At 42.2% G+C, this 22,896-nt stretch overlaps 1 protein-coding gene across 3 annotated transcripts in view; it reads right to left on the bottom strand.

Moving 5' to 3' along the window:
* The window catches only part of GRM3 (glutamate metabotropic receptor 3), a 109,547-nt gene that overhangs the window by 49,997 nt on the left and 36,654 nt on the right, over positions 1-22,896 (bottom strand). Inside the window, exons 2-3 of one of the 3 annotated variants that reach the window (XM_063396999.1) lie at positions 21,003-21,111; positions 1,189-1,792 (exon numbers count right to left, since the gene is read on the bottom strand). In XM_063396999.1, coding sequence (XP_063253069.1) covers positions 1,189-1,686 — 498 coding nt within the window. In that variant the 5' untranslated portion in view covers positions 1,687-1,792; positions 21,003-21,111. The remainder of the gene's footprint in view (positions 1-1,188; positions 1,793-21,002; positions 21,112-22,896) is intronic. The other 2 variants (XM_063397000.1, XM_063397001.1) reach the window with 2 other exon arrangements.

Raw genomic sequence — 22,896 nt, 5'->3', positions numbered from 1 at the left:
GTGTCCAACCTGAACCTCACTTAGTTCAGCTTGAAGCCATTTTCTCTCAGTCTATCACTGGTTGCTGGGGAGAAGAGGGCACCCCTCACCTGGCTACAACTTCCTTTCAGGTATTTGTAGCTATGAGGTCCCCTCTAAGCCCCCTCCAGGCTAAACACCCCCAGCTCCTTCAGGAGGAGTCCTTCACAGGACTTTCTCTGTAGACTCTTCACCATCTCTGTTGCCTTTCTCTGGACATGCTCCAGCACCTCAGTGTTGCAGTGAGTGGCCCAGAAATGGGCACAAAATGTGAGGTGTGGCCTCACCAGTGCCCAGTACAGAGGCCACTGTCCTGGTTCTGCTGGACACACCATTGTTGATACAAGCCAGGATCCCATTGGTTTATTGGCCACCTGGACACACCAGGCTCATGTTCAGCCAATGTCACCCAGCACCCCCAGGTCCTTTTCTGCTGGGACACTTTCCAGTCACTCTTCTCCCAGCCTGTTGTGCTGCAGGGGGTTCTTGTGCAGGACCCAAGTGCAGGACCTGTACTTGGCCTTATTGAACCTTGTATCACTGACCTCAATCCACAGATTCAATCTGCAGAATCTTCCTACTCTCCAGCAGATCAGCACTCCTGCCCAACTGAGTATCATCTGTGAACTGACTGAGAGTATACTTGTTCACCTCATCCAGGTCATTGATAAAGATATTAAACAGGTCTGGCCCCAATACTGAGCCTTAGGGAAGCCCACTAGTGACTAGAAGCACAAAAAGGATTTATTTTTTCATTTTAAATATCCGTTGTTAAAAGGACAAATGTTATGAACATGCAGCATGGAAGGAATATTCAGACACATAGGTGAAATCATTTATGATTGATGTGAAAGCAGATATCTGCACTTAGAGCTGTAGAGGTGTCATGAAATGCAAAGTTCAAAATAAATATTAAGATTTTGGAAGCTTTAGATGCTTTCAGAATACACCATAACTAGAAGAAATGGCAGCTGCCAGAGGTTTGAACTACAGTAAGTATTTTAAAGAGTGAATTGAATGTAAATTCAGTAAAAATCACATACTAGATTGACACCTAGGGTACAGTGACCAAACTAAAATGTGCTTTATTGGCAAACTTACATAAACAATGATTCTCTCACTAGAATTGCAGATAGACAATTCTCATCTGGTGGGCCTGCTGTGACTCACCTGTATGGAGACGCTGCTGTAGGAACCACCTATGACTCCTGCAATGAGCAGTGGCAAATTCTCTTGGATGGCGTACGAGCCGTCAGGGCACATGTACTCTGTTTCATCCACTTTAGTCAAAGATGCCCTGACAAACTCCAAAGACTGTTCTAAGGCATATGTATCCCTGGAACACGTGTCCAAGATGTGAACTCCAAGCTTTATTCCCGGCAGCAAGTAGTTGTCTTTGTTGATTTCATCAATAGCAAACAGCATGGCTTCCAAGCGCTGGATGCCTCGGTCTTCATTGATTCTTCCACATTCTTCTATCCCAGTGCCTTTTTCCTTGACTGGGAATAAGCCTCCTAAGACCAGGTCTCCTTCTATCTTAATTTCCTTTCTGACAAAGCTGTGGTCACTTAGGGAAAGGAAAACTCCTTTGGAAAATAAAGCTAGCGCCAGGACTTGGAGTCTGGTGAACATCTTCATTGGTCCTGTTGTAGCAGTGCTAAGAAACATTGGTGGGAGCAAAACCACTCTTCAGTCCTTCTGATCCATTGCCAGGTACAAAGTGCTGTCCCACAAGCCAGTGAAGAGCGAGCCAACAAGTGTTTCCACTGGACCTCTGAAGAAGAAATGGAAAAAATTAGAAAAGGCAGGAGACACAAAGGTGTGAGATGCCTTAATCACACAACCACCCCTCCTTGAGGCAAACAAGGCTCTCTTCCAAGCATATTAAGGTAAATACATAAATAAGTGAGACATGAAAGAGGAGAATAAGAGACGTGACAAGAAGGAGTCTCGTGTTTGATGCTTGCTCAGGGCATGAAAATGCTTGCGGCTGGACTTCTTCTGTTTAATGTTAATCACAGTTCAGTGCTCAGATCAAAGGGAGAACACAGCAGCAATGTGTGTACTGAGGATATGATTTTACTCTCACTAAGGTCAGAACAGTTTGCCAATGACCTGAAAAGGAGAAAAATCAAGCCTCAGAGTGAAGATCACAATGTAACAATTTTGTAAATAAATACACTTACAGAAAGTCTGTTTGTGCGACATAGATACATGACTTGTCCATAAACTCCTTGTGACTATCTCTTCAAATTTATCAAAGTGGCTGCCATGATCTCCCAATCCTGAGAGGAATTGTGTGGCAATAGTTAAGGAGAACACTTTAATAATTTATTTCTGTACTTACCTTTTCCTTAACAGAGTATATACTATTAGAGTTGCAGGGTTATTTATAATTTAGAAACACTTAGCACAAAGAAATTGAAATCAGCAACAATTAAGATTTAACACTGAATAATGAATGAGCATGCTTATTGCAAGGCAGTTGTTTATCCTGGTACAATTTCAACATTGCTGTTCCAAATTGTGTGAAAGGATAGCTTTTTATTCCAACATTGTTCTCTCATAAATCAGTAATGGATTAGATGCACTGTTAAAGGTCTCTCTCTGCTATCCTAATAGTCTGAGCTGCAGACTGTCTCAGCAGAATTTTGCATTCAGAAATGTCAGTGGAAAAAAGGCTTCCTCATCCCTAAATAATCTTTAAGTAAGCTAGTTTGTTTTTAACCTGTGGATTATAAAACAGGTCCAGAAAATATATTTTCTGGTAATTTTTAAGAGAAGTAATGATATTGACTGTATTCAGTGCTTTCTGTATCAGACTTGGTATTCTAATTTACCAAATATTATTCAAATGTATACAGGGCATATAAAATGGTGGTACTATCCCACTGGAAAACATTATCAGACAAAAAGGTGACATTTTTCACATAAATGGCTGTGTGGGTAATAATTCAGTTTCATTGACTTCCACATTGACATCACTAATCCACCATTTAGATAAAACAAGACTTGGGATTTTTTAAAATGCAATATCCATCTTATTTACCTCTGTGGCTTCTGTTGCCACTGTATTTCAGCAAACATTCATACATTTATCCTTATAATAGTGGCAAAATATTTGTTTTCCCTGTTTTGCACTTGGGAGAAAAAGAGACACAGAATGATTCTCAGAAGACTCTAAATTCAGATTTTGATTTGCTCAGCACTCACTATCACTATCAAAGTTTGGAAAGGTCAACTGTGCCCTGAGCCCTCTGCTTCCCATTGAGGCACTGAGTCTGAAAAACTTCCTAAACAAGTTCTTCCAAGCTTGTTCCTGAGTGATTTACCTAAGGTAATCAGCACAGGCAAGAATGAAACTCTGATCTTTCCCAGTACTCCTCTAACACCTTAACAAAAAAACTCCCTTGTTTCCTATTGCTCCCTCTGGCTTTTATGTGAATCCTTTATAAGGTCATATTAAACCAATCTGCTTTCAACAGCTCTTCAACATGACCAAGAATAACTGAGTTTCCCCAAGAAAAGGCTTCAAAATGAGGCTGTCTATAAGGTTTTCTAGACCTGTCCTGGGACATACCTAGAGCTGCAGTGGATTTGCTCTCACAGCAGGGAGGATGCTCTCATTGCCCTGACTCCTTCAGAGGTGCTGGTCTCTGTAAATGGCACCACCTTTCACCTCTTATCTCCTCCCTGTCTCAGGACTGTGTGTGTCTGACACACCAGCAAGAAAGGATAGAAAGGGGCTGAAAATTATTTCATGGACAACCGATCTCCCCAGCAAAGAATGCAAAGGGTTTCTATGTTCTGTCACTTATGCTTGTTACAGTGGTGCTGCTGAGGGAAACTGGAATCAGTGGTGGCACAGCAAGGGATGGGTCCCTGCAGAACCCAAGGGATGATCCGAGAAGGTGAGGATTGGGAATGACCACTGCTCTGCTCCTTCCTTGCCACCTCTGTGTTGACAGCACTGGTCTGAAGATGTCCAGGGATGTGAAAGGAGGAGGTGGTGGGAACCCCATTTGGGTTGGAGAACTCAGGTGACTCATTCCCCCAATCCTGCTCCATCTGGGGACACTGCTGCTTGGGAAGGGGTGTCCATGGGTGTCCCACCCACCTACAGCAATTGTCTTACCCTGCCCAGGGCCTGTGAAGCTCTGAGCTTGTCACGTGGGCTTTGAGGCTGCAGGGTGACACCATGGGTGGAGAGTCTGCTTCCCAGGAAAAACATCCTGTTTTACCCTGTTCAAATCCTCCCTTTATAAATGGAAGACAGTAAACAAAAACACAGCTTAGGGTATCAAATGTGCTTCTCTCCTTCATCAGACTTGGCAGCCTGTGCACTGCTGCCCGTGTAATGGCATTGCAGTGTCCTGCTGAGCACCAAGGATGCTGAGCAGAGGTTCAGAGTGAAGGGGTTAATGCAAAGGCTGGTTTGTCAGGGCAGGTTTCCCCCTGAGGCTGTGGGGGATACATGCCTCCAGGGTTTCTCATCGGTGGGACTCCTGAAGGAAGCTGTGAGGCAGATTTGGGTGGTCAGTGAGCAGCATCACTGTGGTGACACTGAACAGACATCTTGGTGTGATGGAGACTATTTTAAAGGAGAGCACAGAGATGGGCTTGCAGCTCAGTTCCTTTCCTTTTCTCTCTGGTGTGCACCTCCCACATGCCTTCTCTGCAGCTTGTGTAACTCAGGACTATATATACAAATATTTCACACCTATTCCAGGCTGATACAGCCCATAGTCCTCCTCTTAAACATGGTGAAGACACCACTGATCATATCTTTCCTGAAGTGATTTCACTATACTGACCACTCCTATTGGCTTTTGCAGTACTGTCTTCTACTAAAAGCATATTTCTGGGATATTTCAAAAAGAATTACTTGCTGATCAAGTGGAAAGTCTTTTAATTTTTGTTTAAAATGTAAAATTTTAATGTCAGGTAGAGGCAGGGTTGTGTTGTCCTAGGTGTTCTGTTAGTAGTAGATATATGTGCATTCCTGCCCTATAATCTTTGGATCTCTGGTGGAAATACAAGTAGAGTCTGGGTATAGAAGCAATGTAAATACCAACAAGAAAAATAAACAGGCTGAAGGAGTAAAGTTTCCGTATCTGCATCAGAGGATTTCTGCCAGCATTGCTTTATCTGAACTTTAGCCAGAAGCACTCAGCTTGTGAAACATCTTCATTTGGCACTCCAGAGACCCTTTTTTTTCCATCACAGGGGGAAGATACACCTGCCCTTGGGGGACACCGTCAGCACATCCCTGAGTGAAAGCAACTCAGTTGTGTACAGTAACAGCTGTGCCTCACCCATTGAAAATCCACTTTTCTCTAGGTCTGAATCATCAGCTTTCATGGATTATTTCTCTGTATGTGAAAAGCTGATTGCACATATTTACTATTTCTTGGTGTAAGATTGCTGATTTACTAAGGATGGGCACATTCTTTTTTCTGAGAAAGCAACTAAAACAAGAAATAAGTTTGGGATTTGGGGCCTGGGGTTTCTGTGTTCAGTATCCCACTGATATAATCTCCAAGAATAAATCTCTCTTCCAGAACTATATTCACATGTCAGCTCTGGTCCTCTGCAGGCCTTCTGTCTGTACCTCATGGAGCAGGTCCACCTGTGCTGTTGGTTCAGAGATGAATTCTTATCAGAGTAAGCATTTTCAGAATGTTTGTCTAGAAGGTGTCAAACTTCAAAGAGAATTGCAGTTGAAGCTTTCATTTAGCCAGATGACTTATAAATCAAATATTATTGCACATATATCAGTGGCAATTTTGTTCCTCCCTTCCTTCATACCAGAATCAATGCTTGGTACAGGCAGTCCAGCATCCAGCAGCCATGCATTTTCCAGTCTCCCAGTTACAAGGATGGAATGGGAAGCCTTTCTGAGAGCTGAGGCACTTCAGATTGCCTAGCTATTTCTCAACACCATTGAATAAGACAATCTACATGACTGGGTTAAACTCTGGAGAGGTTTCCTCTCCTCCCTACCATGTGCTATATCCAAAATTTCCTCACATTTGTTCCTCTTTACAGTGTTTTGCAGGGCTCATCTGTTTATGCAGCTTCCTGACAAAGGATGCAACAAGAGCTGACGTGGGTGCTGGAGAAGATTATGTTTAGCTTTATTGTGGGTGGCTCCCCTTTGGCAGTTGAGGATTTATACTGCATTATTCAGGACTATAATGTGTTATTGTGGTGCCTGGAGCCATATGTCAACTCAGTATCACCTGCTGTCCTTTGTAAACTTTCTTTGGAGGAGAACCATGCTCAGTGTAAGGTCACAGAGGAGTTCCCACCACACCTGTGCTCCTATGGCATTTTACAAATACTGAAGTTATTAGTTTCATCAATAGATCTTTCTCCAAGGTCACCCATCAGGGAAGTATCTTTCTCTGAGCCCTTGCTTTGCCCTACAAATTTTATCTTAGGGAAGCAAATTTCTAAAACAATTCAAATTTCAGGTCAAAATTTTGGTGTGATTTCAAGAGTGACACAAGAAGCTGAGTGTAAAGATTTCTTTCTCTCAGAGGTCATGGATATCTTGCACAGTAGCATAGATCATCCAACACATTTATCACATTTATATGTGACCTGGCAGGATGTGACCTTAGTACCTGATGAGAGCTGCACTGAAATACCACATCTTATTTAATCAGAAAAAAAGTGATAGACAAGCTTGAGTCTCCTTGCCAATTATAATTAGAGATGTTGTCACCTCTGGAAGAGAAATATTTGTAAAGTTACCCAAAGCTTACAGTGACAGATCTGTGCTAAGCACACAAATTGCTCACACCCTGATTCTGGCTGGCTGAAATCTGGTAGCTTAAATCAGGACATAAAAGAAAGCAAAGAAACAAAACAAAACCAAAAAACAAAACTGGGAAAAGTTGCAGAACACATGGTGAGGTGGAGAAAACAAGTAAATTTCTTCTATGGAAATGGAGAAATTCCTTCCTGAAGCGTTAATCAGGTGCTGACATATAAATTTGCTGAAAATTAATCAAAGTGCTTTAAATTTCTATTGTTGGCTGTTACATCTCAATCTTTTTTTCTTGCTTTGTGAAAAATGACAAAATTGGCTTTCTAATTAGGTGATTTTGTAAATTTCATTTCATCTTGAAAACCCATACATGAAAAACATTAATTGTTGCAATTACCAGCAGCAGCAGCATGAGGCTACAAACCATATTAGTTCGTGCCATGTCTAGTATATTGTAAAAGAGTTTGAAAAGCTCTAAAATTTAGGAGAAATTTTAGTACAAAGACAAATAAAGCAAGAGATAGTACATCAGTGTAGAAGTAAATCACGAGTCTTAAAATAAAAATTTATATTCACTCACTTTAGAACAAGAAGAAAAATTCAGAACATTGTGTTACTATTTGCACTGTGTTAGCATCAGCATCTGATGCTTTATGTTTTCTACAATGTTAACATACAGCAGATGCCCAGCCCTCTCCTCAGAGATCTATGATATCCTGTTTCAGAAAAAAAAGTATTTAAAATATTAATCACACAGGAAAACAGATGTCTCTGATATGTCACTCTTTAAGTTTCCAGATATTAAATAACTCTATAGATTAGAATTAGATGTATTTATTTAGCCTGGTGAGGAACAAGGAGCCCTGAAGATCACCAGACATTAATATGGTGTGGAAATGTGGGTCTTTGCTTTTTGTTAAAACACATGAGAGCATTTGGCACCAGCTGAGTTCTTCCAAAGTGCGTTTGGTCTCAGGAGAGGGAGTTACAATGAGCAGAACACCAGAGGCAGAGCCCTGGGTCAGGCTGAGCAGGCTCCTAAATCATTAGAGTTTCTCCCTGCTCTGACAATAAATACGTTCAAGTGCACTGAGAAGTCCAGCAGTGAGCCCGAGGCTTTGTGCCATCTGGACAATTTGTGGTGTAATGATCTTGATGTAATGCAGAGTTAGACCTTTGCAAGTCCCACCATCTTCCCTTCTGTCTTCTTTGGAATCAGCTGAATCCTACTGCTTTTTGTCCATCTGCTTATTTCTTCCAGGCATTGGTGGCAGCTGAAAGCCCACCAGCAGTGACTGCAATGAGCAGGCGAGTGCTGTGTGCTTATTGATTGTGTGCTGGTTGACTTTAGTCTCAGCCCTCACGTGTGGTCTCAGAAAGGCATGGAAAAGGAAAAATGGGAGGATAGAGCCTTTGGGGACAAAGGAGCAGCTGGCTCCTGTGACCTGTGGGTGTCACTGCAATTATTCCTCCTGGGTGGTGTGGGAACACCAGCACACAGCTAAGGTCAGCAGTGTCAAACCTTGGGTGAGAGAGGTGATGGCATAAGTGTGGAGTAGTCTTGCCCAAAGTAAACCATGATGTTTTCAGTGTCATCTGCTGGGGATGAAATCTTTAGCTAAGAGAAGCTTTAACACTTGTGCTTAATGCAAGTGAGGCTTAACTAAGTGAAGTTAACACCATCCAAAGTATAGCACCCCAAGGAGTGTCTGTGCATTTAGTCTTTAGACACGTATTTAACCTTTCCCTCTTAATTGATTCTTAAGCATCTCTGTTTTTCTGCCCACAAAGAGATCATTGCTGCTTTGTGCTCCCAATCAATTCTCAGTTCTCTGCAGTGCCTGCAGGGTCTTCCTGCAGGCTGGATCTCCCTGTGAACCTCTGCTCCAGCTGAGGTGCTCTGCCTGGGCATTCGTGGCTCACTCCAGAGTGAGCTGCCAGATTTCACTCTTGCTACTGTGCCAAGACGTTTTCCTCACATTCTGGCAATACAGAAAATATGGCTGAGCCTCTGCATATGTGGAGGGCAGAGAGCCCTTTGTTACTGTTGTTTCTGTTGAGGCTCAGTCTGGCTGGCAGCACAGGCAGCCTCAGAGTCTCACCAGAGCAGCAGAGTGTGCACACTTTCTCTTCTCCAGCTGCAAGTGGGGTGGCTTCTGCTGCCACCCAGCCTGCTCTGATGGGACCCAATCCTGGCTTGGACCCCCAGGCAGCAGCATTCAAACCTGGCTTGGAGCTCTCCACATCACTGGTCAGGATGGGAGAAACTGGAATAGCAGAGGTGACAGCAAAGTCCCCTCTGTGGCTCCTTCTCCCTGCCCCAATTTAGTGACGACTCAAATAAAAACCTTTCCAGGCTGGTGCTCCCATCCCTGTCTGGTCTGAGCTGTATCTCCCAGATTGCCACAGCAGTACCAAACAGCTGGAAATTTTCCAAGTTAAGATGGTTCTTCTCATTTGCTGATCAAGGCAGTATTTCTTCCTCTGACATATTCACTGCCAGCACTTCAGAGCAGGAGAAGGAGCTGATGTGCAGGGCTGTGCCTGTGCAGGGCTGAACTCTTGTCTCATCACCACTGTCCAACCATTCAGTGATGAGATTTGATCTGCTTAACTTGCTCATTATCATATGGCAACATTTTAGGCACTTCTGACCTCCTCCAGGAGAATCTCCTGCCTTTTCTGGTCTAAGAAAGAGCAGGTGTCTCTGGAGCCCCCAAAGGCACAAAAATATTTCTAATGAAAATATAGGCTTTTTCTTTGGGTTTGCCTAGCATCTACAATATGAGGCCTCATTGCCCTGTGACAGGGTTTCACATACTGGCCATTTGTTTTGTTGTGTTCCTGGAAACACAAAACAATAGAAAGGGATCATAATGTGGAAAGAATGTTCATGCTTTTAAAGAAAGACCTATTTAGCAGTGGATTGTAGCTTTTTAATGTTTATTTGTCTTCTTTTCTTTTTTTTTTTTTCTAAATATAATAGGACTAAAAATTTAACAACAGTAGCCTCTGTTGAAATGATCCTTCCCTCCTCCACCCCCCTACACCCTCCCCTCCCAGAGCCCAGACTGGTAACTCTTCCATCACATGAATGCTACCTCCAGGCAACAGCGTTCAGCAGAGTGTGAAATCACAATTAACCGAGCAAGTGTTTTGTAAGTGAGCAGAGACGGCCACAAATTACATCCTGCTATTAGCTGACTTCAGAACAACATTGTTGAACAGCTTCATGATTACTGGGCTGCGGTGTGTATTAAAAAAACATTAATAAAACATAATTGATTGTGAATTGTGCTTACTGCCTTCATGGTTCTAATCACAAAAGTCTCAGAAGTTTGCTGGAAACAAAAGCTGCCCTCAGCTATTTATGGAAACCGGGTTGTACTAAAAATTTTACAGAACTTGTTTTGCAGCTGTTGTAAATCAGTAAATTACTGAAGCCTGTGGAGTTTGCTGGCTGATAGATCCTCTTTGCCTTTTTTTTTTCCAGTCAGCAAAGAAAGGCACACTTTACCTCCACCAGAAAGCACCACTGGAAGTGGAAAGGTATGCCCAGTCTCTCAGACCTGCCATACACCAGGCATGTCCTTAGATGCAGGTAATGTCACCAACAGGGAGCAGGAGCTGGTGGCTGCTATAAACAGGCAGATACAGAGCTATACTTCAAAAATACTTGCATTTACGTCTCTCTTTTGGGGCCCAGAACATTTTCAAAGTTTAAATCAGGTACTCTTACCAGAACCTGGAATGTTAATTCTGATGCATGACCCTGTCTGGGCTCATGGAGGGACAAAATATATCAGAAAAGTTTATGGCTACGTTATCAAACTTGAATGCCCTGCCACGAATTTATGGACTTTAAAAAGGCTGCTCACAGTCAGATGTGGGACTTCAAAGTAATTTGAGGCCCAGTCAGTGACACAAACAGACCACTCCTCTTCATCAGTTAGGGCTTCAGGTATCCAAATCTCACTCTCAAGCTGAGAATTCTCAAAACACTTCAGACACTCGCTGCACTTCTTGATCAAGGTGATGCTTAACTCCACTTCTAAGCCAAATTTAGTGGGAGGATGATGGACCTCTGCCAAAGCCCTCAGGGAAATAGGCTCAGGGATGTGGGCAGGATCTTGCCCTAGCTGTAACTACTTAAGAAGTTTCCTCACCTCACAAGAGGTGGCATAAACTGAGGAATAAACCTCACAAATTCTGAATCTCTCTTGATCTGACCACTAAAAACGCTAGTGCTCAGAGTGCTGAAAAATCTTAGAAGTGGATCTAAAATTAGGTAATATAATGCCTGCATTATTTATTGACTTTTTTTCAGCCTGTGACCTGGCAAATAAACTAGTATAAACAGTGGGAGTAGATTGCTGAAAAGCATTTCCTGTTAAAGAGCTAGCAGCAAGAGTTATTTTCAATGAAAATAAACCAGAGAAAGCAAATTTTTCCTGTTTCTGCAAAGATTTATCTCATGAAGGGCGCAACAAACATACCTTTTCCTGAGCAAGGGAGTGACTTCTACTGCTAAGAAATGAAATGTCAGTCAGTTATCACTCAGGCTCATTTCAGTTTAGTACTCAGCTCTTTGCTGATGCATCCTGGAACAAACAACTCCAACCTGCACCAACCTTCTCCTCTTCCCACACCACCTGTCCCTCCCTCAGATCTGATGCAAACTGCTTGCTGGGCTCCTCTATGCAGCTCCACAGCACTGGAGTACATGCAGACATATATTTCTGTGAGAAGAGCCAGAACCTCACAGCCCCAACACACACACTGCATTCTCTTGCTCTAAATGGCCATTGCTATGGCAACAACAGCTTAACTCAAAATCTAGAGAGGTATTTAGCAGAAATTATGAAAGAAGAGATGAGACACTGGGTAAAGCCATGCATGGTTTGATGGCTCCATTCACTGATGGCTTTGGGACACCCTGGGGACCTTGCCACTTGTAGTCTGTCACCTTCTGCCCAGCACTGTGCAGGAAACAGCTTTCTCTAGCACTGGCTTTGTCTTTATTCTTTTCTTGCTGACAGTTAATGGCCTTTCAGCCATCTGATTGGCCACAGAACTGAATTTGTAGTCCAAATTCCGCTTGGTCCTCAATACCTCTGCTGGAATAATTCATGGCCTGGTAGTGTGAGGGGGGAATTCCTTGCTAATGAAGGGAGGGAAAGACACAGGCCCTATTTAGAGTGTCTGAAACAGTGCTGGTGTTCTGCATCAGTATCTGGAGGAGGATGAAGGCCCAGCTGAGCTGGGATAAACCACAGTGCATGTCTGCGACACTTCTCCTTGCAAGGAGATGCTATGTGGTGCCAAATCTCTGACATAAAGACAAAGTAGAAGAAAGACAAACATGAATAACCTCAGCAATTCCCAGTGAATTCATGTTTTTCTAAAACCTGTGCAAACTTTGTCCTATGGTCTTATACAAGGCCACATCTTATATAAGCCAAGGTTAAAGGTCTACAAGGAGAAGGTCTTTTTAGAAAGGCATGAGAGGGAGTATATTTACGTTAGATATAGAGAAGGAATTCTTTCCTGTGAGGGTGAAGAGGCACTGGAACAAGTTGCCCACAGAAGCTGTGGACTCCCCAATGCTAGAGGTGTTCAAGTCCAGATTGGCTGAGGCTTGCTAGGGGAGTTGAAATCAAATAGTCTTTAAGGCCCCTTCCAACCCAAACCATTCTCTGATTATTCTATGGTGATTATCCTTTGCTTTGGACGAAGCACAAAATTGGCAAAAAATATTCAGAGAAATGCTCATATCTTATTTTTGACATCTAAAGTGAGGCTCCTTCTGTGGAACCTAAAGCTAAGCAGGATGAACCTAAGTCCTCACTGTGCTCCTTTCATCCCTCACTAGAGGCAGACAAAGAGTTTTGGTCAAGGAAGAGTTAAAACTGCTTTGTATGGATGTTTATATAGAGGCTTATTATTTCTTGGAAGGTACAGTCCACACTAAGGATGTACTCCTGCCTCACTCCAGGAGGAGTTAGATCTGATTTATTTTGGGAGGATCAGGACTGGATATTCTTTCTGTGTGGCCTGTGTGCCTTGTAATAACAAGCTCTCTTGTTATTACAATTCTCATTGCAATCTAAGACTAATACTTTTATCCCAAATTTCACCAAGGCCAGCATGAATGAATAATAATCCCATTAAAGAATTCAAGAACTGGCCAAGAGTCACTAGCTCTATTTGTTAACGAAACTGAACCAGAGGTGAGGATTTCATTGCTTTGCTTGCACTTTCTGGCTCTGATTGGGGAGAAACTTCATGATTGCCAACATTTCTACTGACCACAGGAAGGCAGAGCCATCCACATGGCAGCAGGCATGCAATGAAAGCCATTCTGTGATAATTGCCTCAAATTCTCCTGTCAAGCAGTGATTGAAAAATGAGAGCTGAGAAACCACAAGGCCAGGTGCATGAGAAAAAAAGTAGGTTAGGAACTGTACATGCCAGATTGTGAATCAGGCTGCACTGCCCTCAAGGGCATATTCTCCCAGTTCCACAGCTTGTTTCCTGGAGAGGAAGATGATGGAGAAGAACCATCTCTGGAGATTGTCTGTTTTTCCTGGGGCTGTGGTGTTACTCCACGTGCCAGTGTCATGGCTCTGGGAGGCAAAGGGCCCTACACCACACGTGCTGAACTGCAGAGGTATCTTCCAGCAAGGAGAAAAATCAGGAAGCAAAAGACAGCCCTGGACGTGGCTCTGCTGCAGCAGTAGCTGGGCAGCAGCTCAGGGTGCTGCTGAGCCTGGGGACAAGTTCTGGGTGTCTCACTAAAAGTGCCTGGGAAGAGGGGAATTACAGAAGGATAACAACCATGGAAATGTGAAGGAATTTGAGGGGAAATTTTGAAATTCATTTTCTAGGGCAGATAGCTTTGACAAAATCCTAGATCTTTAAGCTACATGAACAGCTTGCAGGGAGAAAGAACTTCAGTTCTCAAAGTTTTAAATTTTATGACCTTATGTGCTTTTTAGGACTATCACACTCAGTTTGGCAGCAAGCAGTGAAATACCCTCCCTTCATGGCTCAGGCACAGCTATCTTTTTCTCAGGAAAGCAAAGTCAGTATGGCAAACATCTTCTGCCTTTTCCTATTCCACACAGGAATGACAAATTTACATGGAAAACAGGGGAGACCTGTGAAAGCAGGTGACAATATTTAAAATGGGAACTCCTGTGGCATCTCTCCAATATAAAATGAAGACAACACTTGAGTAACAGCCTACTCTTATCACAGGCTGCATGTTTTTGGTACATCCTAGTAGGTTGTAGAAGTGCCATCTACATTTGCAATAAAAAGGTGTCAAAGATGGCAAATGCTCCTGACCACAGGAATTCTCACTGGTTTGGATAAGCTACTGACTGCTTTGACTGTGCCCTCCCTGTAACTTTCCTGTCTACAACAAGTCTAAAACAAGGCATGAAATCAGGGTTTACTGAATTCAGAGCCAAGCTTTCACTGATGTCAGTCAAACACAGGCTATCCCCAGGTGACACTTGTGTTCAGGTTTGAGTGTTTTCTTTCTGACATAGAAGAAGACCAGGGCATTTTATTTTTTCCAAGACAGATACATTATCTGGCAGTTTCCAGCTGATGTAAGATAGGTACAATGTGATACAGCCTATCTATGGAAAGCCTCTTTGTCTGGGGTTTTCTGCTGGGGGTCTTTTGGTGTTTGCTGTGTGGCTGAGCTCACTCTTCAGCCTTTCTTTATCGAGGGATTTTAATCATATTCTTCATTCCTTTATTCAGCCACTTTCCTTTCCTCAAAAAGGAAACTTGTAACAAATTAATGTCTTCAAAGTCTGTATTTTGTATGATTTTGTTGACACTGGCTAGCATTCAAACTTTATTGGAATTGATAGTTACTGTAATTGCATAAGCCCTATTTCCTTAGGAAAACAGCCTTCAAAAGAGCAGAGCATGCCACACGAACTCCTCTATCCTTGCAAGGTCCCAAGCTTTAACTTTTAAACCTCTTCTAGTGTTATGTAAGCCAATAGCACAGCTTTATGCCTGGAATTTGTTAATTATAGAATGTGATTCATCAAATATATTTTAGACATTGGAATAAATTGCACACTACTGTATCTATTTCTCTCCATGGACAGTTAACAGGCTCAGTAGAACTGAACAAAGGAATTTCCTGGGTAGAGTGGACTCTTCAGATTCTCATTTAGTCAGTGAGGCCAACATGCCCAAAAGTTGTTGGCATGCAATTCATTTCATGGAATCACAGAATCAGTGAGGCCAGAAGGGACCAGTGGGTCACCTGGTCCAAGCTCCCTGCTCAAGCAGGGTCATCCCAGAGCACAGGATTGAGTCCAGATGGTTCTGGACTATCTCCAGTGAGGGAGACTCCACAGCCTCTCTAGACAACCTGTTCCAGTGCTTGGTCACTGCACAGGACTGAAGTTCTTCCTCGTGTTCAGGTGGAACCTCCTGTGCATCAGTTTCTGCCCTCTTGTCCTACTGCAAGGCTGAACAGGCTCAGCTCCCTCAGCCTGTCCTTGTAAGAGAGATGCTTCAGTCCCTTAAACACCTTTGTGGCTTCTGCTGGACCCTCTCACTTGTACTGAGGAGCCCAGAACTGGACACAGTATCCAGATGTGACCTCACTAGGGGTGAGTAGAGGGCCAGGATCACCTCCCTTGACCTGCTGGCAGTGCTTTTCCTAATGCATCCTAGGATATCATTTGCCTTCTTGACTCCTGGGGCACATTGTAGCTCATGGAGCTGCTTGTTGTGCCCCAGAACCCCCAGGTCCTTTCTATTTTAGGCTGATTCACACCCTGCACTCTATTGACTGTATTGATGAAATCCACATATATTCACTGGGGTCACATGAGACATCAACAACAAAGGTATCTCGGTAGGAGGGACTCCCCTTCACTCTCAGATTTGCAGCATGGCAGAGGTCTGGTCCCTCTGTCACATTATTTGGATGTTATCAGGCCTTGTGCCTTAGCACTAAAAGCTCTCCCCTGTCAGTAGGAGCAATACCATATGAAATAAGGAGAAGTCACATTTTCCAAATCCATTCCCTCTGTGGGCAGTGTTTCAGTTTCATTCTGGGATCATTGATTTGCTGGCTTTGGGCTGTTTTCTTCATCAAGCCCAGAGGATAAGCTTTTTTTGCACTGCATCTTTCTCTTCTATGGCTAATGCTAGTTTATTCTCCTTCAAATCTTATGTAAAGCTTTTACAGGAGAATACATCTGTGATGTGCTCTTCAGCTGTTTTTTTCGAAAAAATATGAATAAACCAGAATAAACTGGAAGATTGTCAGTGTATTTTGCAGATTATCTGTGTTCCAACCCTACTCACAGGAAAATGCAAAGTCGATTAAAACCCACCAAGTGTAATAAATATGGTTTTTGATTCTGTCAGCATGGCTAAAGATAAAAGCTAATGGCAAATCCATAATACAGTCATACAGATCAAATGATCTATCAATCCATAAGCTTGCATTCATGACAGATAAATGCTCTTATTATCTTCACAGCATGCCCCAGTTAGTCCAGCATGAACTTGGTAAGTTAACTTGGCACTCTGCAGTCAGGGTGTTGGCATGCAGGAAGTCTGTTTGTTACAACAGCATTTTGAATGCTGAAAGTTCAATTTCTTCAGTCTGTGAACTGTTCCTTTCATTGATTGCTGCTCAGCTCAGCCCCTCAGCAGCTCTCAGGTGGACCCCACTCCTTGTTCCCACTTGTGACCTCCTTGTGTTCCTCTTCCAAGCCTTCCCCCTCTTCATGCCAGCAGCTTCCTTCTCCCAAGTTATTTGTGCACTGAGGCTTAAGCAGAAAACACCCTACACTTCCACTCACCTAGGGCTTGAGACAAACACATGATGGGAAATATTTGACAAATTTAACAAGAGGCACTGCAGCCAGAGAAAACTTGTACATTTTTCAAGATAAATTCAACAATTTATGTCAGTTACTAAAATGAGACTTTTGTCTGGTCCACTGGTTCAGTGAGTCAGGGGTATTATAGACTTCAACTACAAGTTCTCTTGTATAAACAGGCTGTTTTGAGCTAGGACTGTAATCACAAGGAATAAAACACTATCTAATGCAATGGCCAAATCAAGTACCAGTGAAAGAGGCTCCATTTGTGTCAATCATAGTTATCTTGTTGATGGATCTGTCCCATTGTTAATGTTAAAACCCTCTTTGTTCTCTTGTTCCAGCTCTTCAGAATTATTCATTCATCCTGAATGAATATTTTGTGCTTAAACTGAATCTTAGAAGCTTATTTAGAACCACTTAAGATCTTAAATTAAATATGAGTGTAATGTGGGGAGGCATAGAAATGAAAGATCCATAATTTTTCAAGTGTAAAATTAAATTCCTCCCTCCTTTCCTCTCTGATTTGATGCATCTAGTACAAAGTATTTGGAATTTGAGTAGGTGTACTAAGAAATTCAGAGAGTTTTGATAGATATCTGCCTGTGAGAGATACACAACTATTGTAGGTCCACAGAAATATATCAATAGATTAGTTTCTTTTCTGATAGAAGTTGCAGATTTTCTCCATTTACATTTAAAGGCCAACAGAATTGACTTATGAATTTTTTCCCTATTTTATCTATTGCATCTCAGGACTCACAGGGAAGAAATTAAAATCTCATCATCTGGCCAGCATGGAGGCTCAGAGCTTTGATGGTTTCAGCTGTTAAGCCTGCTGTTCCACAGAACCCATTTTTGACTCCTAGCTCTGCTACCCAAACCAATGTTTGGTTGGAAGTGATTCCATTCCAGACAGGATTAGCAATTTATAAAATTTCCATCAGCCTAGCATAGCAGTGAGCTTATATGTGCATGCATGCATGTGGGCTTTGTTGCTGTTTTCAGCATTCAGGAAACAATTACAGGAGAGCATTAGCTGTGCTTCAGTGCAGACTGTGAGTCCAAAGTAATGGCAAGATCTTCACTCAGGGACTGAGAGTGTTCCAGATGGATCAGCAAGGCAACAGGGAAGTAAACCTAAAACACAACTAATTTTCTCTGGGTTCCTTCTCTGTTTTGAACACCTAACCCTTACTCTCAGAAATATTTTTTTTCGTGGAATTATGAACAGATTTCTCCTTTTCAGCAGCTGAACTGATAAACAAGATTTTGTGTTTCTCCACAATTACAACTCCCTTTATTACAGGGTACAATGCCATCCCTGTATTTTAGCAATGAGAAGCTGTGGAGAAATAAGTATGGCCTGAATCAATGGCAGAAGAAGCAAAGATCACTTCTTTCACTTCTTTCCTTCTTTCTGAGTGTTGGCATAAAACTCTCAGAGATCATGAATGTCTAAGAAGAATGAAGAGAAGAAGAAGCTGCAGGCAGTGGGGTACTACCTTCAGTACAGCCCAGTCCATAAACAAGAAGAAAGGGTTCCTGTTGTAAGACTGATATAGCTGCAAAAAGTAAACACCACTAAGGTTACCAAACTTTACCACTTTTTCAGGTCTTCATCATCCAAAGCTAATTTGTTTCCCCTCAAAAACATTCATTGAATACCCATTTCTCTCCACCAATGCTGCCTCACTTAAGCTAGACAACTATGGTCACAGTGCTTTACAAAGCCATTTGTCCATAAAGATAATTAATATCTATGAGGAAATGCATAGCCAGCAGCAGAACCAAGAGAAAAGAGCTCTATAATAATAGGTCAGAAATATTTAAAGTGCCCTGAATACTCATTGTGTTGTTGTTGAGAAGGAGCAAACCCTGGAATTTTCTATGAAGATATCCTTCAGCAATTTTTTACTGTATGACAATCATCTAATTTAAATACTGACTTTCCCAAATCTCAGAAAAACTCATGCACATCATATATTTCCTACACTCCAGTCATTAAAGCACATGAGTTTTTGTGGTTTTTTTTTCCTCTGGTGGTTTTGGGTCCACTATATAATACACAAAGTCCCCTTCCAGTTGTTGGAAAGGCTTCAGTCTGGTAGCTGAACCAGTGCACTGCAATCTGGTTCCAGGCTCATCTCTGTCTTTGGCTCACCTCCTTGTACCTATAGAAAATAGAAGATAATATTACTTTGTGACCTTGCAGTTGTGTCCTAATAATTAATGCTTGGAATGTGCTACACGCTCCTGCAGTGAGGGCAGTCAGGTCAGTGAGTACACTTGGGTACACTCTGTTCCTCTTTGCATGGAGGTAAATTAGATGTGCCTCTGATGGCAGCAGAAATTTGGCCCCATTGGATGAATCCCATGATCTCCAGGCTTTGGACACATTTATTCAGCTGGCACTGTGCCTCAGGCCTAACTTCATTGTTGTGACATGTCTTGCAAGGAAAAGCATCTTTTGGGTTGTGAGGGAGAATGTTGATAGGCAAAGCAGGAACTAGGGGCACGCTGGTAAAACAGGAGATACTCTCTGGAGAATTTTATCACCTGCTCCCTTCTGAAAGGACTGGTAGAAGAATAACTCAATAGGGCATGTAGGGTCATCTCTGCTGCTAGCATATAGCAAAAATCATAAGATAGCCATTTTTCCCAGGGCTTCCTCTACTTTCTGGGCACATGAATGTTCCTTGGGAAAATCCCATGGGATTTTCAGAGAATCTGGGTTTGGCTGCTGCTCCAAAGTGCTTTCTGGAGAGCCTTTCTAATGGCTGTGGGGAAGAGCAGGGAAGCCAGCTGAAATATGAGGGTGTCAATAACACCCATTGAGTCTGAATTCCCCTGGGCCAGAGCTGCTGGGTAGACAGACACTGTAGGCAGAGTGCTTGGCAGGCTGACTCTGCTTTCTGAAGCCAGAAATCCTACAGCCATGAGCAAGGTGCTGTTGGGAACTCCTCACTGCACAGAGAATAGCCAGCCCAGAGCTGGTGCTGCAGCCTACAGTGCGCTGGGGGATGTGGGCAACAAGGGAGCCCTCTCCCCAATCAACCCTTTGTCTATCATGCCTAGACAAGCATCAGCTAAAACCTCAGCATACACCAGTTGGGCAAGCACCAGTCATTATTTGTATTAATTATTCATGTATTTCCTCTTTATTTAATAACTGAGTTACAGCTATTCATATTACTGTCTCCTTACCCCAGCACTTACACAGACTCAAAGGGCAGATGATAAATACATTTAATACTTCCTCAAATGCAAATGTTTTTGTTTGTTTTTCAATGTTTACTTGCTTGACTGGAGCATTTCACTTGAGCCTCATACCCCAGTTAGTTACAGCAGACTGCAAAGTGGGATTCACGCCTGGGTAAAGGTAATTTGCTTGTTTTACAGCACCACGATAAATACTGGTCTGAAGCACCGTCATTAGGTCAATCAGGTCTAAGATTTTAAATGCCAAAGGATTTACAATTCCATCCTGACAGCCCCTCTGCACATCCTCATCTCTTCCCCAGCAAAAAGACTCATTTAAATCCTTAATATATGGGAAGCAGAAAAGGAGTCATTAATTTTACTTGCACAACAGCATTCAAACTTGTAAGGCTTTGACAGCTCCCTTAAACCCAAAGGAATTCTGATAGCTAGGGCTAGGAATGAGTATCAATACTTGTATTGGAAGGACATAGTTTTCAGGGCTGAACACACATTTTTGTCCTGCAGGAAGCTGACAGTGGTGACAGTATGTAGGATGCTTTACTACTACATTCACATGATGCTACTTAATTTTCCATCTCATCTTGTTCAGAATATTCCCTTTGTGATTCTTAAATCAATAGAACTGCAGTGAGCCAACAGATTTTTTCAATATTTTGTAGGATGCTTTGCCCTTACCACCATACTAAATACCTATTGTTTTTGGTAAGACAAATAAACTCCTTAAATGTTATATTTGCTACTTAGAAGGAAGTTGGCTGTGTGTTTTGGGCATAAGAAATTCAATTGCAGAAAGCTAAACATATATCTGTGGAGCTGAATGCTTTTGGAAACAAATTCTGTGGGCTTTCATATTTGTATCACTGTCATGATTTTGGATGGAAAATGGAAAACTTGTGATGAATGCACAATAGGCCATTGCATTTCCATCTGAGACAGAAGGAACGTGCTCACTTCTTCAGAAGGGAAGACAGATGAAGGCAAGCAAGCTGCAGAATAAAACAAGAATTAAGTGATAGCCTCTTGATGATCATTGTTCTGCTATCTGTCCATTATCTGTCTGGATGTAGGTAGCAAGCACCACATGAATTTAAATAAAACCCATTACTCACACTCACTTACAGACGTGATGATAGGAGTTGCTTGACAGGTCTTACACAGGAAACTCGGATGTAATTGAGCCCGTTGCTCTGTTGATTCTCCTCCAGCAAAATTCTCTACCTGTGCAGGAATATTTTAAAACCTCACTAAATTTGACAGAGTGTTAGGGTTTTTTGCTTATTTGTGTTTTGTATCATTATTGGGTCTCTACAATAACAGATGGTGAAATCTCCTGAGTAAGCCAAATGCCAATGATTTTCCTTACAGGATGTCATGCAAAAACACTAACAGCTCGGTAGAAATCTATGGGCCAGCTCCAGCACCTTTTAAAGTTCCTGGGTGTCTTTGGATCAGCTCCATGACACAGCTGAATGAGGCAGGCAATCTGCTTTAAACACTCCTCTATTATACCCAGAGTTTCTGCTGAATATCCTATGGAACAGGCTAAAAATCTCTCTTAAAGATCACTTTCTTTTTAGAATGCACAGGTTCTTTCATAGATGAGTAAAATTCAGGCAGTTTACAGGTAAATTTAAAGCACCCATTTGTTTTTTCTTCTTGAATCAGGGACTTCTCACTTCTGAGATTGTCCGTGCTGGTGGTTCATGTTTGCTGGCAGCAAAGAGTTATTTGGTTGCACTTGGCATAGGTGACAACCAGCTTGGCCAGGCTTGTCTTTCCTTGGTCTTTTCCCTGTGTCTCTTGCTGTGCCATATTGAAGGAATATAGCCTAATGGCTATAATGGGATATTTACATCTACTTCATGCTCCTAGAAGTTCTAATTGACTCTCTTCTCTCACCATGATTGACTTATCATCTGCTGATCATGAAAACCCTGTAGAATTCATAGATCTCTGTTAAGTGTGACTGTAGAGATATTTCTCCATCCCTGTAAGTTCCATACTCCCCACTGGTGATATGAAACATGTTGGAGTCCTTTCACTACATTCATGGGCTTTGAGAGTAAGTTGGGATGTATTTATAAAGTCCCTAAATTTAGATTGTCTTCTATTTATATCTAACTGCATTTCATGTTGAAATTCTTATTTTCAAGTACACATCTATTTATGATCATTTTTAAGTTAGATTTCCTTTTGAATGAACTGCTGGTGGTCCCCTAACAAAGAGAGGTTTGCTTTGTTAAATCTCTGATCTGAACAGGTTCTGAACTGGGGACCAGGTCTGAGTCTTTTCATTGTACTTAAAGAGAAAAAAGGAGAAGTGCTTCTCCTCTCCTTGCTGGTTCCTCTGAGGAGATAACTGAATTTCTGGCAAATACTGTATTTTAAGCAATGTGTAAGTATAAGCAGGGGTCCTAAGGAGGTGACATGCTCACTGCAATAGCCTTCATACACATGCCAAGAGGGAGTCCTTCCCTCTTTATCCCTGGGACTGTCTGTAGGGCAACAGTGAATAGCCAGTGATGGACACTGAGTGACACAGTAGCAATAGGGACATCTGTCATCTTCATACAACCCTAGTTATGTACAGATGTTTGTGGGTTTGGGCTTTCATTATTCTAGCCCCCCTTGTTTTTCAGAGAGATAAGTCCTGAACTCATCCACTTTGGCATTTTCCGTGAGAGAGGAGAGAGGTAGCAGAGACAGAGGAAAGAAGGCGATTCTTATGAAATGTCTTCAAGGAGAGTTAATTTCTTTTGACTGATGTCTGGAGTTTTCATATTTATTCAGAAGGAAACCATGCTCAGCAATTGTCATTACCTCCCAGAGAAGTGCTGCATTCGTTTGAAGGTATATTTGACACATATTGTGTCAAAGCTCATGGTCTCTCAAACATGACATGTGACAGCTGAAATTATTTGACATGCTCCAGTTAAAGGAATTGAGAACCAAATTCCCAGGGGCTGTGGACAGTTTCTGTACATAAAGCTCTCTTTGAGTAAA

The sequence above is a fragment of the Prinia subflava genome, chromosome 4 (genome assembly GCF_021018805.1).
Source record: "Prinia subflava isolate CZ2003 ecotype Zambia chromosome 4, Cam_Psub_1.2, whole genome shotgun sequence".
Classification (NCBI taxonomy): domain Eukaryota; kingdom Metazoa; phylum Chordata; class Aves; order Passeriformes; family Cisticolidae; genus Prinia; species Prinia subflava.
Note: the sequence above shows the minus strand (reverse complement) of the source record. Positions and strands in the feature narration are given on the sequence as shown.